Source organism: Tachypleus tridentatus, chromosome 5, assembly GCF_004210375.1.
Source record: "Tachypleus tridentatus isolate NWPU-2018 chromosome 5, ASM421037v1, whole genome shotgun sequence".
Lineage (NCBI taxonomy): Eukaryota > Metazoa > Arthropoda > Merostomata > Xiphosura > Limulidae > Tachypleus > Tachypleus tridentatus.
In genome coordinates, this window is record NC_134829.1 from 33,690,579 (window position 1) to 33,705,083 (window position 14,505).

The following is a 14,505-nucleotide window of genomic DNA, read 5'->3' on the forward strand; positions in this document are numbered from 1 at the left end:
CATTTTTGCCAGCACTGCAAGTTCCTCTAGGATGTATCCATAACTATTTATTAAGGGCTAGCACACATAAAAATGAGTACTTTATTTATGTTTTAACTACAAAGAAGCATTCATGGGAATGTCTATTTTTTTTCAACTTTACTCTAAACCATCAGCCAAAGCAGTGGTTCCCAATCTTTTTCATGCTATAAACAAGGAAAATCTTTATTAAAAAAGAACAAAAAACTCATGGGTCATTACAGGTATCTGACTTTCTCTATTCCTCACTAGATCTTTCCATGGATCATCAAGAACAAAACTTCGAATTGATTCTGGTTCATGGACCAATGGTTGGGAACTACAGTCCTTAAGGATTATATAACATACCTTTATTGTAAGTGGTCACTGATATGTAAACATCTCACACTTCAGTAATTTAATGATTCAGCATGATTATATAAGACACAACTTCTAAAATCTCTCCTAAAAAAAATGTCAAAATGTGGATTACAGATAATCAAGCATCACATTTATTTTAGTATGATGGACAAATAGATGAAGCAAAACAATCATAGTTCTACTAAACATTATCAAGAGCCAGAAAGCCTAAAATCTCAAGACTGAGGATACATTTGACTTTTAGATATCTAAAATGTGGTCGCTGTAAACAAAAATACCTGAAAGACCTTAACTTTGTATGACTGACAACAGCACAAGTGTATAAAATGATAAAACTCTTTAAAGAAATCCCAGCATACAAGAAAGAAATAGTAGATAATCAATAAAATAAACATGATAGGAAATACACTTTATCAAGTCCATTATAAAATAAATTTACATAACTAATATAAATGTTCATAAACAACAATAGGTTAGCATGAGTAAAGACATTATGTAGTCCAAATTTGTAACAGCCTGCAAAAGGATAAAATGTTTGAGGTCTTCATTCCCTTTAAAAGGTAGAAACAAACACATTTCCATAAAAAGCCAAAGAAAAATAACCAAAGATATAAAACAAAATTTATAGGATGAAGCGTAATGACAGACTTTCTAAAAAAATGGTCTTATTTCATATTATCATAAAAAGGAAAGTCAGCCAGTGGTATATAATTACAAGTTCAATACCAAATGGAAATGAGAAAAAGGTGAACAATCATAATTCCTCCAAACCATAACTACTACTAGGTAAACCTGATGAGACTGTAAATAAAGGGGTACACTGGAAAGAAAGATGACATCTTTTAAAATCATACATTCTCAAGCCATAAAATAAGTATAAATCAGAATTCATCTCATAGAAATTCAATGGATCCACTAGACCTTAGACAAACAAAATTATATACTCTTCAAAACAAGAAATGCAAAAGGAATATTTTTTTAATTTAAAGATAAATATATGTAATAACGTTAAAAGCTCTGAGTATGTCATATTACACATGTTAAGGCACTGATTGTCAGACCAAAATGACACTAAAAGTTGTGCACTTTGAAAACGGAGGAAAACCGGATTTTTCGCCAAAATGCATGTGTGTCCAATAAATTTGTTTGAGAGATCTGCATGTTCTGCAAGTGCAACATGTGCAAAATCCCTATAAAAGTGACGGGTTCTCGGTTTCCATAGCTTAGTGTTAAGCCACCAACATGCAATACAGTTACGCCAAGACTGACTGAAGCACAACGCAACAATGCCTTTGGTCGCTTGGAAGCAGGCAAATCTCAATCAGATGTTGCCAGAGCTGTGAATGTCCACCCAAGCACCATCACAAGGCTATGGAATTGTCACCAACAACATGGATCAACTCGTGACTGTCCACGATCTGGCAGACCTCGTGTGACCACGCCTCCACAAGATCGCTAGATCCGGTTATGTCACCTTCGGGATAGGACCACCACTGCGACGTCTACTGCCTCAATCATACCAGGGCTGCATAGGATTTCCAATCAGACCGTACGCAACCATCTACGAGATGCAGGAATCCGACCTCGACGTCCAGTCAGAGACGTCATCCTCACCCAGCAACATCGTCAAGCATGGCTGCAGTGGACTTGGGCACATCGGGTATGGTCTCATCGACGCTTTTCAACATGACAACGCCCGTCCTCACACAGCCCGACTCACCACTGTCTTCTTGAGACACCACAACATCAACGTTCTTCCCTGGCCCTCCAGATCACCAGATTTAAACCCCATCGAACATCTTTGGGATGAGTTGGACCAACGTCTGCGACGGCAACAACCTCAACCGCAGACTCTACCTCAGCTTGCAGCAGCTTTTCAGGCTGAGTGGACAGCTATTCCACAGGATGTGATTCGTCATTTCATCGCTTCCATGGGCAGGAGATGCCAAGCAGTTGTTGATGCTCACGGGGGGCATACTCGTTATTGACGTTGAGTGATGTTAAACTTCACCTAGTGAGCGTGGACTTCGCCTTTGCAGACTTTGGATGTTCAGTAGTGAATGTGCAAAGTTTCACACATGTCATACAGAACTACCCAGAATAAACTTGTTAACAATTTGTATCATATTTTGCCTTTTGCATTTCTTTTCTTGAAGAGTATATTACTGTACACACTGTACTGTTTAAAATTGCTCTTCATAAGAAAAGCAACTTAAAAGATGCAGCAATTGAGGTGCTTCAAAATAAAGATAATACCTTTTTCAAAATTAACACAGTCTGAATTTGAGTTAAAATGTCACAAAATATAAAACCTGCATAAAAAATACCAGGAAAGACAATTTAATTATTCCACAAACTTATATTCATTTTTTTATAATAAAGAAAGAACATTAAGGAAGATATGATTACAATGTTTTAAAAACATTTTTTCCAGTATTTTACAAGCCTTTTACAGCTATAGAATGATAAAGTATATGCAAAATTATTAGTAAAATAATCATATAAACTTTGAACATCTTCCTTTAAGTTGTTCTTAACAAAAAAGAAAAAATCCAAATTGCTATTATTAACATTTAGAGAAAAATAAGGGATGTGATTCATATGCTACTAATGTACATTTCGTTATATTTTGGATCAATTTTGGAAAAAAACATGGGGCTGACTGGTCCATGTCAGATGTTCCATCATCTGAACAAAAATAGAAAATAAGTTAAAAAATAAAAGAATCTTGTCATTCATATACTTATCATGCTTTTGGTAAACTTGATTAAATTGACTGTAACTACAACACCTGATGGCAACCCATTCCAAAGGCAAACCACCCTCTTAGAAAACTGAAACTGTCTCAACTAAAGAAGATTCCTATCCTGCCAAAATGTATACATGTCACCTAGTCCTACCATTTTCACTGTTGAATATGAGAAAAACATAAAGCACCAACACTATCAATTCCTTTTACAATATTAAACACCTCAGTCAGATCCCCCCATCTTTTTTAAAGAGAAAACAATTTGAGATATCAACCTTTCCTCATATCTCTCCATCCTAGCAACTCTCCTCTGAACCATTTCTAACAATTTTTTGTCTCTCCTGAGGTAAGGAGGCCAAGACTGAACACAAAATTACAATTATGGCTTAACCAGTGCCCTGTACAATAAAATCATAACCTCTTTAAAACTTGTATTCAATATTTTTGTAGATATAACATAACTTATTTGCCCTTCCACTAGCAACAGCACACTGCTTGGATGGCTTTAAAGACTGATCAAGATCCCTTTCTTTCATAACATTGTTAAGGTTATTCGCATCCAAATTATTCTTACAATTCAAATTATGATAAACCACATGCAATATCCTGCACTTATAAATAAAACCCATCTTTTATTTGTTTGCCCAACTCACTAAATGATACAAGTTATTTTGTTAGTCAGCAGCATCCTCTTCAAAGCTAACAACACCTAAGACCTTAACATCATTTGCATATGTAAGTAATTTATTGACTATTCCTTCATCTATGTCACTGATGTAAACCAAAATGAGCAAATGTTCAAAGGTCTGTGGTATCCCATTTGTGACATTACTCCTATTTGACTGAACTCCATTTGTAACAGCCCTCTACTTTCTTCCATCCAGCTACTCTTCTGTTCAATTTATAGCTTATCCTCCACAGCTATATGGATAATTTTTTAGAAGCCTTTTATGTAACACCTTGTCAAAAGCTTTCTAAAAATTCAGATATACCAAATCTACACCCTTAGCCTCATCTACATGAGCAGTAACCTTTCAAAGCACCTCAAAACAATTTTTAAGGTAATATTTTACTTTAGCTAAATGAAGATGCATTGCAACTTTTAACAGACTTTCCAAAACTTTTCTTACAACTGATGTAAGACTAATGGGTCTATACTAACAAGGACAATTTTTGTCACCTCCATTTAAAAGAGGAGTTACATTAGCTAACTTCCAATCCTCTGGTACTTGCCCACTATTCAAGGACTGACAAAAATAGTAGTTTTTAACATTCCTTCAAAATCCTTGGGAAAATATCATCTGCCCCAGAAGCCTTATAGTTTTTTAAACTTTCAACTATTTTTCTTAACCAGCTCAGAATTAATGCAGTCAACTTGTATGATTTAATGGGAACCACAGCAGCCAATTTAAATTTCTTACACTTATGATGGTTTTCTTTAATTTTATCTCAAACTGTTTGTGAGCCAACCTGGATTTTTACTTACAGATACCATTTTCTTTCTATAAGCTAGTTTAGAAATGCCTTTCTGCTTTTCTTTCTTGCATTCCCTCTTATTTGTTTTGATTTCCAGGGTTCCAGTCAATTGTTCATATTCATTTTAGTTCCTTTGTTCACATTTTTTTCGTATGACTTTTAATACATTTTAAGTGCATTTTTCCTGCTCTATTATAAATTAACACACCATGTACCACCAATGTTAATAGTAAAGCACAGACGATACATTTTGATAAAAATTCTAAATAAACTAAATAGGATATTTTTTTTTAAATAATGTTAGTGTACATACTGAATTTCTATTAAAAATAAATGCATTCAATTTTACTTTAAAAACTAAAACTTATCTTCAAGAACTAATATTTTCAATTTTTATATTGAAAGTGAAGATTATATAAGAAAAATATTTGGAAATAATGAGCATACCAAACACATGAAATAACCTCAATATCTGTACATCCATGAAAAGAAACGTTTAAATTCTCAGTATCATTTATGATTTTGACCTTTCTGTCTATATTCTATACTTGAATGTGAGCACTTCAAAATATAAACTTGCTGACATCCATGACTTTTACAAAATTAAAGAAGTCTGTCATAAGAATCACCATAAGAAATTTACTTAACATTTATTAGTTGTTTTAGTAGAAAAATAATTTAAAAAATATCTTAACGATAAACAATAGTGAATGTTTCACTTATAAGAAATTACACCATGAGAAAAATTAGCACTTATTAACAATAAAGGCTAAACCTTGTAAATTATTAGCTGACTTACCTGGTACGACTAATCATACTTAGGCATAGCTAGTAAATATAAAAGAAATGCCCCAGAATAGTTTAATATACTTATAGTCAACATGGTTATATCTTAATCATGAAAAATTTATAAACATACAATACCTGTTTTTTCACCAAAAGTCCAGCTCCACCTGCTTTCCTAGGTTGTTGAATTAGGTCTGTGAGCCAGTTTACAGTGTTCTGATTGGCCTTTTGCTGAAAGACTATCACACACAGTGTTCCAGGAAAATTTTGACCATCAACTGTATCTATTCCTTCTAGATCCTCTCCCTCCGAATCGCAATAATCAAAAGATTCCATTTCTGTCTCTAACGTGGCAAAGTTAAGAACAGAACTAAAGAAAAAACATCAAGTAAGTACAAGCAGTGTTATGGGTAGCACAACGTATATGTTATACTGAAATGGAGTGTTATGTCCCTGTATATCTTTTGCCACACTTTTTTTACTTAAATGTTTTGCATGCATTTCAAATTCTCAAGAAACAAGATCAAACTTGTAAAACCAGAGGTAATACATTAGTCAAAAAACATTTCTCAAAATAAAATGTGAAGAAGATAAAATAATAAGATTAGGAATGCCTGGAGAAATAATAATCAAATAGATATCAAGATGTACCTGGGAATTTGTTAATTGTTGATTTTATTAAAAAGACTCCTCTAACTTTTTTCTATAAATGTCAAGTTCGTGTTTAGCTTTGGTAACATTCTGTTCAGAATAAGTCTTTTTCTTTTGTTCATAAGTTCATAAACTTGGAAAGGTTTTTTTTTTTTTTTTTACACTCTTTAACATGTCCTTCAAGTTATGTCTTGTTTCATCTATGTAAAAGACTGGGGAAATTGTTACACTTTATTTTGTAATGAATATTTCTTGATATGTAAGAATATCAGAAATTTTGGCCATCAACTGTATCTATTCCTTCTAGATCCTCTCCCTCCAAATCACAATTATCAAAAGATTCCATTTCTGTCTCTAATGTGGCAAAGTTAAGAACAGAACTGAAGAAAAAACATCAAGTAAGTACAACTTCTGCAGAATAAAAGTGGATTGTACACAGAGTTTCACAGTACTATGTTCATCTAATTCCTAGGCACTGAATGGACAAAGTGACTTTTGATGCACCCGATACTTGTATGCATATTTTGATAAATTCCAACCTGCAAAAATATCAGTCATGATATTTATATTTTTCTGTCAAGCAGATGTAACTTGGCAGAAACTTTAAGAGTATTCTGAATCTAATTAGTGGGAAACTTTTAACAAGTAAACTGCAAAAAAATAAAACCCAAATGTTTGGAATTGCTACATATAATGTACTAAATTTAATACAATTAAAAATATAATTAAAAGATTTATATATTACCACTAAATATTGAATTTATTATTTTTCTTGTAATTGATGTTTAACATACTATCATCAGATGTTTTACAACAGTTGTAATACATTAATTCAATGCACAAGTTATTCACACAATAGGCAATTTTGTCTATTGCTATTCAAACTTTGAGTTCATTCTTCATATTACATATTTTACGTACTGAATACTATCCATTCAAGAATGCTATAACCAGAGAATTACTAACCCTTCTAAATGGGGCACAAATGTGAGCTAGTATGAAGTATCACCAAAAACAGGAAGCTTCCAGTCCTTAGAAAATTCCCAAGATTTTCAAAATACACTACACTGGTTGTAGTTTGGAAAAAAAACTATTTACTTACACTGTAAGGCAATTTGAAAGGAGTTAGGAAAATGTTATTATCAATGGAACCCAGTCAAAGTGGACCTGTATTACTAGTAGAGTATTGCTGCATTCAGTTTTGGCTTTAGGTCCTTCTTATTTATGTTGATATTAATTAGTAAAATTTGTTGATGGTATCAAACTGAACTGAAGATGTTGAGATATTACAGAATAATGTCAGTCATTCTGTAAGTTGAACAAATAGTTGGGAAATGGCCTTTATTATAAGTGCAAAATAATGCACTGGAGTTATTGCAGTTTGAATCACATACCTTTAATACAAATAGGAACAGACTCAATAATGTAACTGAATAAAAAGAATACTTTTAACAAGATATGATGTGCAATGAAAGCTTTCATGTTATGGTACAGTAAAGATAGAATTCTTGTGGGGGATTAATAATACTATTAAAAATACAATAGAATAGTAGCTTTGTTACACAGAATTAATTTTAGAACCATCAATTATTCATTTTCCAATGTGCTTGGTATAAGATACACTATAAGAATCCTTTTTTACATGGTATGAAAAGTTACCTTTAATTATAGAATGTTTATTTCACCAAAACTTACTACACTTGCTTATTATTTTCTGGTACAATTATTAAAAGTTTCATACTGTAAGAAATTTTAAATAACTTATGCATAATAAGTTAATTACCAATATAATTCATTGATCAACAATTAATGTACAATATGTTTTCACTAAAAAAGTCTGTGAAATTACTAAATGGTAAATGTCAGGAAATTTGTCACATAATACAGCACAGATGCATATTCAAATATTAAAGATCTTGTGCTCTAATTTTTAAAGTACAGTATTGTTATTCATACTCTAAATTTCATTTACATTGAATATTCATATATTGTGTTTGCTAATGAATTTTATTTAGTATATTTAAATTTTTTCATGCTGTTGTCCACTGAAATCACAAAACATGTAATAACAACAGCAGAAACTTAGTTTACACAACACCCAATGCATACTGTAAAATGGCACGTGGATTATTCTGAAACTAAGGTCTACAAGCACAATATCCAATTTTGCAATTACCTTTAACAGATGGCAGTACATAAATGTATGAATCGACGGATTTTGTTTACTTCTTTTGGCATATTACATATACTATCTGTGTTCTCTCCACCACAAGGAATTAATGGTGTTTTGTTTGACCTTCATTTCTTTTATGTATTTTACTACATTTAATTTATTTTTACCTTTTTACCGGACGTTTGGCGCAAATAGCCTAGCTGCTTTGTACCATAAAACACACCAAATCAATCAATAAAATCCCGGATTTTGGTGTTGTTAGTCAGTAGACTTATCGTGAACCAATCACTTTTTAAGTGACAATTGTTACACGTACAGTTAGATTAGACCAGTGATAGTTAAATACAGCCTAAAACATAGTTTACTAATTTAGGTTTTTGACAGTTTTCTAAAACAGTAATATCTTGTTTTTTACTGCATGGATTACAACTTACTAAATTTTTTATCACTAAGTTCATATTAGTTTGTTTACCACTAACCACAACAATCAAGTATTCCTATTCACTATTGGCTAGAATATAGTTCTTGGAGAATCGTAATTTAGTTTCCTTATTTACTCACAAATATTTAACTACATGAAGCTGATAACACGATAGTTCTTTATTGCTTTCAACTTTATTTAAAATACGTAATACCAGCATTCCCTGTACAGTGCGGTTTACTTGTTACTCAAAACCGCTGTATTACTACAATACTAGTATTAGTAGTGATAATCAGAAATGCACTATATAAAAGTCAATTTTCCATTGGATTAGGAGTACATGCGTTCATGACCGAAAATTTTCTGAGTATAGAAAGTTCTAAACGTCTTTTACAGTATTAATTAGAAACCCAAATATCAAAATATTTAAAACAATAAACCTGAAAACAATAGCATACCACTGCAAAATACGATGTTACCACTACTACAACTATCGTACCACGAGTTAAACTAATCATTTGGCGCTATTTACGCATGCGCAAAAGAGTCCCATATTATATTTCAAAACCATGCGAACTTCAAAATTGCTATCACAGCTGATGTCGACGTTTGGCACCAGGGTTTTAAGTCGCTGAACGTCTCGGTTGGTCAGGTACGTTTACGACCTCTTCCTATCTTCTGGTCGCGCTGTTCGAAAAAGTTCTCTAAATTAAAAACCACTCTGTTTCCTAAGGGAATAATGATTTTCTGCATTTTATCATGCCTCTTTAAAATGGTAAATATGTATTCTACTTGCCTTAATTTAAAATCACGAAACAACTCATACTCACTTCGTATTGTATCATTGTAACTTAGCGCCCTCTATTACTGTGCTATTTCAGGCATATATTTTGTTCGAACTATGCTACATGCACGTTGGTACAACAAACATAAAATACAGAATTTTTTACTTTTTTCCTTTTTTTTGTAAAAAATGTGCCCAAATTACAAATAACAGTAGATAAAGTTACAAATAGTACCCGTTAATACTGCTCTAACGGTTTTTATTTACACACTTGAAGAAGTGTTATCGTAATCTGTTCTAGCATTACTTGAGTGGTATCCGGGAATGTAACAAATTATTCGTTTCTATATTTAACTCCACCTTGCTTTAGTTATGACTAACATTGCCATTAAAACTTAAAGAATTGTACTGCTGTTTTTAGCAAAATTGTCGTCAGTTTCATGGCGTGTAACCTACATATTTTCTAAACTTAGCTCTAATAAAAAATGTAGAGAATATTTGTTTCATCTGAGAAAGAATGCAAACATAAATATTATACCTAATGTAAAGTGACTGACAAGATACGAATCTTGGGCTTTTATTCTTACCGAAAATAAAGTGGATTTTCTGAAAACTTTGGGTAGTGATTATGATTGCGATAAAGGTGAAAAAAATGGTTAGCATACGCTGTGTGGCTGAAAGAACTTATCATTGTGTAATGATTGGACACATTCCCTTATAAATATATCTTTTAATGATCAGCGATGAAACTAATACTTTTCAAAGAATTCCAAGGCAACGTAAAGCATACATGATGTTACCATAAATACGATCCGGTTCAGTTAAACAAAGTAATAAATATATACTGTTTTGTTTACAAATTGGTGTGTTGTTCAAAATGAACTTAGTATTTTCTTTTTAGGCGTTATCAGTAAGTTGAGTTTTTTGTGTGTTTAGTCTTTAAGCAAGGTCTAGTATGTTTTTTTTGTTAGGTGTGTTTGTCTTACAATTTGTTGGTTGTGAGGTCAAACTAGACTCCGAACATCCACGCCCTTTTAGCCACGATAAATCTCACTATTAGTTGCTATAGAATAGCCCAAAATTTGGTGGTGGGTGTGACTAGTCGATTTCCTTTTCGTATGGTCAGCAGTTCAAAATTAAAGAAATACAGCAAAATGCCTTAGTGGATTTGCTTTAAGGTTTTCCTTCAGAGCTAACTATTACTGATTTACACAGGTAGATGACATTAACACATGAATATGTTATATTGCACCTCGTCGATATTCCAGTGCAAAGGCAGAGCCTATTTACATTACTATCCATGTTAAACTGATAATGTATCACGTAACATCCATGTAACTAATTCTTCCTATTAGAACTCGTATGTTGTTACAAATGATTTTCAGTGATTGGTCAAGCTAATATTTTGTAATGCATACAAGCCAATCATATCGTCTATATTAACATAAAACTAGTAACAATAAATACGTTTTGCCGTTAATAAACATCACAGTCGGTCTGCTAATCCTCAAATTTATTAGTGATCTTCATTCGGTAATCTTCAGGATTTTTGATTTCATAACATTACTAACGAAATTACAAAATATACAAATTTATAAAAGTTTGGATTGTTTTGTAGATCTATCTTTGTAATGTGGATATTTGTTTTTAGTTTGAAGTTAAAACCGTACAATGCAATTTAAGTTCTACTTTAACATGTTATCAACTGTTAAATACAATCATGTTCATTTGTTATAATTAACTATATCATCTACGAAGCCACACAATCTACGCTGTGCTCGCTGCGGGTATCGAAAAACAATTTTTAGCGCTATAAACACTGGCCCGGCATGACCAAGTAGTTAGTGCGCTCGCCTTGTAATCTGAGGGTCTCGGGTTTGAATCCCCATCACACTAAACATGCTTTCCCTTTCAGCCGTGAGTGCGTTATAATTTGCAGTCAATCTCACTATTCATTGGTAAACGAGGAGCTCAAGAGCTGGCGGTGGGTGGTGATGACTAGCTGACTTCCCTCTAGTTTTACACTTCTAAATTAGGGACAGCTAGCACAGATAGTCCTCGTGTAGCTTTGCACCAAATTAAAAAACAAACAAGCCATAAACCCTCAAGCTTATTGCTCAGCCACAGTGGTGGTGGTGGTTCAAACTTAATCTTTGGAAGCTTATTATTTACTTGACATGTAATTAAGTTTGAGAAACATTGATATGAAGAAAAATCAGCGCTTTGCTGACCTTGTATTGAAGATTCACTGATTTCCCTCAGAGTAAAATGAGAAAGGACCACATAATAACAGTAGGACCTCCATATACTGTATTGTACAATATTTGACTGCGTTTGACATAAAATAGTAATATTGGACACAAACTTGTACATGTGCACAATGTTTGATGTTTACGTCAACAAATACAAGCTAACACAAACGTAAATGTACCTGTCACCTGAGGATGACCTAAGAAGGTCGAAACGTTGTTCTCAGCCGTTCTGAGATACACTTTTTCTTCAAGTGGGTTTCTTGTCATCACGAATTTATGCATTTTTGTCCGCTTTGTCAGGAATCAGAATACTCTTCTCTCTGGCCGATTTGCCTCCTGATTATAAAATGGAAAGACATTCATTCACCTTGCTGCCTGCTGTTGTGAAAGTGGTGCTTTGACACCTTGAACTACTGCAATTTAAAATGGTTTAAAAATCTCAGTTGGGATGTGGCGAACAACTCTATTTTTGTTGGCAATAGGCAGGAATATCATCTGTATGTGGATCCCAGGTCACACTTCAGAAATCGGTGTTGAATTTCTTTCATTGGTTATTTAGCTCGATGATTTTTCTTTGTTGCAAGTTATTTGATAAGTGCTGGCAATCTCTTTATGACGACCAGCATAATTTGACTTTCCTAAATTTTGAAAGGTTTCCTTGGGAACTTAAGCCCCAGGAAAGTCCTTTTATTTGCGAGATGTGGTGATTTACTTGGAAATAAAACCACATGCAGTGGTTTCTTGGTTTCTCGATTAAACAGCCCTCATATCGATCTTTAATGCTTTTTAGACTTTATGTTTGACATTCAATAACCTTTTCCAGAATTAGGTGATGGGAATGCTGGTCAACACCTTCAGCTCTCTCAGACCCTTCACTGCTTATGTGGCCCATTTGGCAATACCGAGAACTCTCATGTTGGGTGCATTGTTGAGCAATTTATCTTTATTCATAGGCTTTGGTGAGGACAATGTTAGGTCATCACAGGGTGTTTTTGGTATCTCTACATACTTAGTAATGATTTCATGATGATTAACAGTAAACTAACACTGTATTTGCTCTCCATGGCCGCAGAGATCTCCAACAGCTTTTTCATAACAGTCAAAATTGTGGAGAACGTGTTAGCATTTTCGCCACGTGACAAAAAAAATAACCGTGTTTCTATAGATATGGAGTAGTAGAAAAATACACAATAATGTTTTAAATTACTTATTGATAGAATTAATTATGTTTAAAAGTAGTTGGTAGAAGTGAGGTACCAAATCGCCATAGGTTAGTAGCCGCTTCGCCACATGTGAGTTTAATTTAGAACAAGCCTACAACTAAAGAGTTGAAAAAGTAGTCAAAGAGGTTAAGAATTTGATATTAAATAGCATAAAAATTGAAATTTAAGGTAACTCAAATTCTGAATAGTTCTGGAAACGTGGTCAAAAGTATAGATTAAAGCTGTAACTGCCAGTTACAAAGATTGTATTTCCTAAAGTTTCCTTTTATGCAATGTTCAAATAACATTTTTACATGCTTATGTGTACACATGTATATTTTGCCTGTAGAACATGTACCTCTTACACCTGTAGGTTTCGTGTCCCCCAATGATTCATTTAATTTTGTGTTTGACCATCTTGTTTTGAATTTCGCGCAAAGCTACAGGAAAGTTACCTTCTTTAGTTGCCCCTAATTTAGCTGTAACAGACTTGAAGGAAAACAGTTAATTAACAACACTCATCGTCAAATCTTGGGCTACACTGTTACCAATGGACAGTGAGATTTATAATCACATACTAATGCCCCCACGATTGAAAGGACAAGCATTTAAACTTAGATATTTTCACGTTTAAGGTAGGCTGCTTTTACTGTTAATATTTTATTGTTAAGGTAGGCTGCTTTTGGTGTTAATATTTTAGTGTTAGTATTTTATTTTGATGGGATATCTTGTTTAAACGATTTTAGTAAGTACTATGTTTATGAAAGAACCTTATATTAAACGCAAGTTACAAATTCATATAGTTGTTCCAAAAATACAGAAAGCTTTATTTCTTGCATATAGTTTTCTACGTATATAAAGAGATCGAGTAAGTTATATTAAAACAATTTTGTGTGCATATCAGCAACTCAGGTGACATCAACAGCTGATATAAAGAACTGGTGGAATGGTGTGTATCAGAACTGCATTTTGATATTACTGGTTATTTCCTAGGTAGGAGAATGTATTTGTATGTTATGGCAAAGCTATTAAAGTCATCTACTGGCGTAATGAACTTGAACCAATAACAAAAGAGAAGAAAACCGTTCAACACTACCATACCATTCACAATAAATAATTGACCGTCACTTTCATGGTACACCTATAACTTAAAGCACATGAAGTATTTTGTAGCATTACACGTATTCAAACTCAATTTTCCTTCTCCAAAGTTCAATATTTAACACAGGATTAACCTGTACCCAGTATGATGCCACAAAAATTAAGCAATTTTGGGAAAGGTATGCAACAGGTCTTTCAAATCATAGATATGAGTTCAAATTGAGGATTTCAAATTTCAAGAAACAGACATTCCTTGTATACTTGATGGCATTGTAAAAGAAAGAAATATGGGTGATCTTGAGGAATTAGGACTATTCAGAAAGAGACCTGCATCAAGTTCAGCCCCAGCTATGGTAACTAAAGTGCAGCATCTCGTATCAGATCACAAAGGCAGCTTCACAATGGAGTCTTTACAAGGATATTATGCTGTAGGGCTATTGTCAAGATTTACAGTCTTTAGGTAGAACATGACTGTACATGACAACATGGGAAACCCTAGAGAGGCTTCCAAATACTTTTAAAATGTACTCAA

General features: G+C 33.2%; 1 protein-coding gene across 2 annotated transcripts in view; it reads right to left on the minus strand.

Annotated features, from left to right (window-relative positions):
* The window catches only part of LOC143250887 (anoctamin-10-like), a 63,132-nt gene extending 53,722 nt beyond the window's left edge, over window positions 1-9,410 (minus strand). Inside the window, exons 1-2 of one of the 2 annotated variants that reach the window (XR_013028422.1) lie at window positions 9,093-9,410; window positions 5,528-5,759 (exon numbers count right to left, since the gene is read on the minus strand). Coding sequence is in view for 1 of the 2 variants with exons in the window: in XM_076502043.1 (XP_076358158.1) it covers window positions 5,528-5,725 (198 nt within the window). In the remaining variant the exon portion in view is untranslated. The remainder of the gene's footprint in view (window positions 1-5,527; window positions 5,760-9,092) is intronic. The other variant, XM_076502043.1, reaches the window with a different exon arrangement.
* Window positions 9,411-14,505: the final 5,095 nt, after the last annotated feature.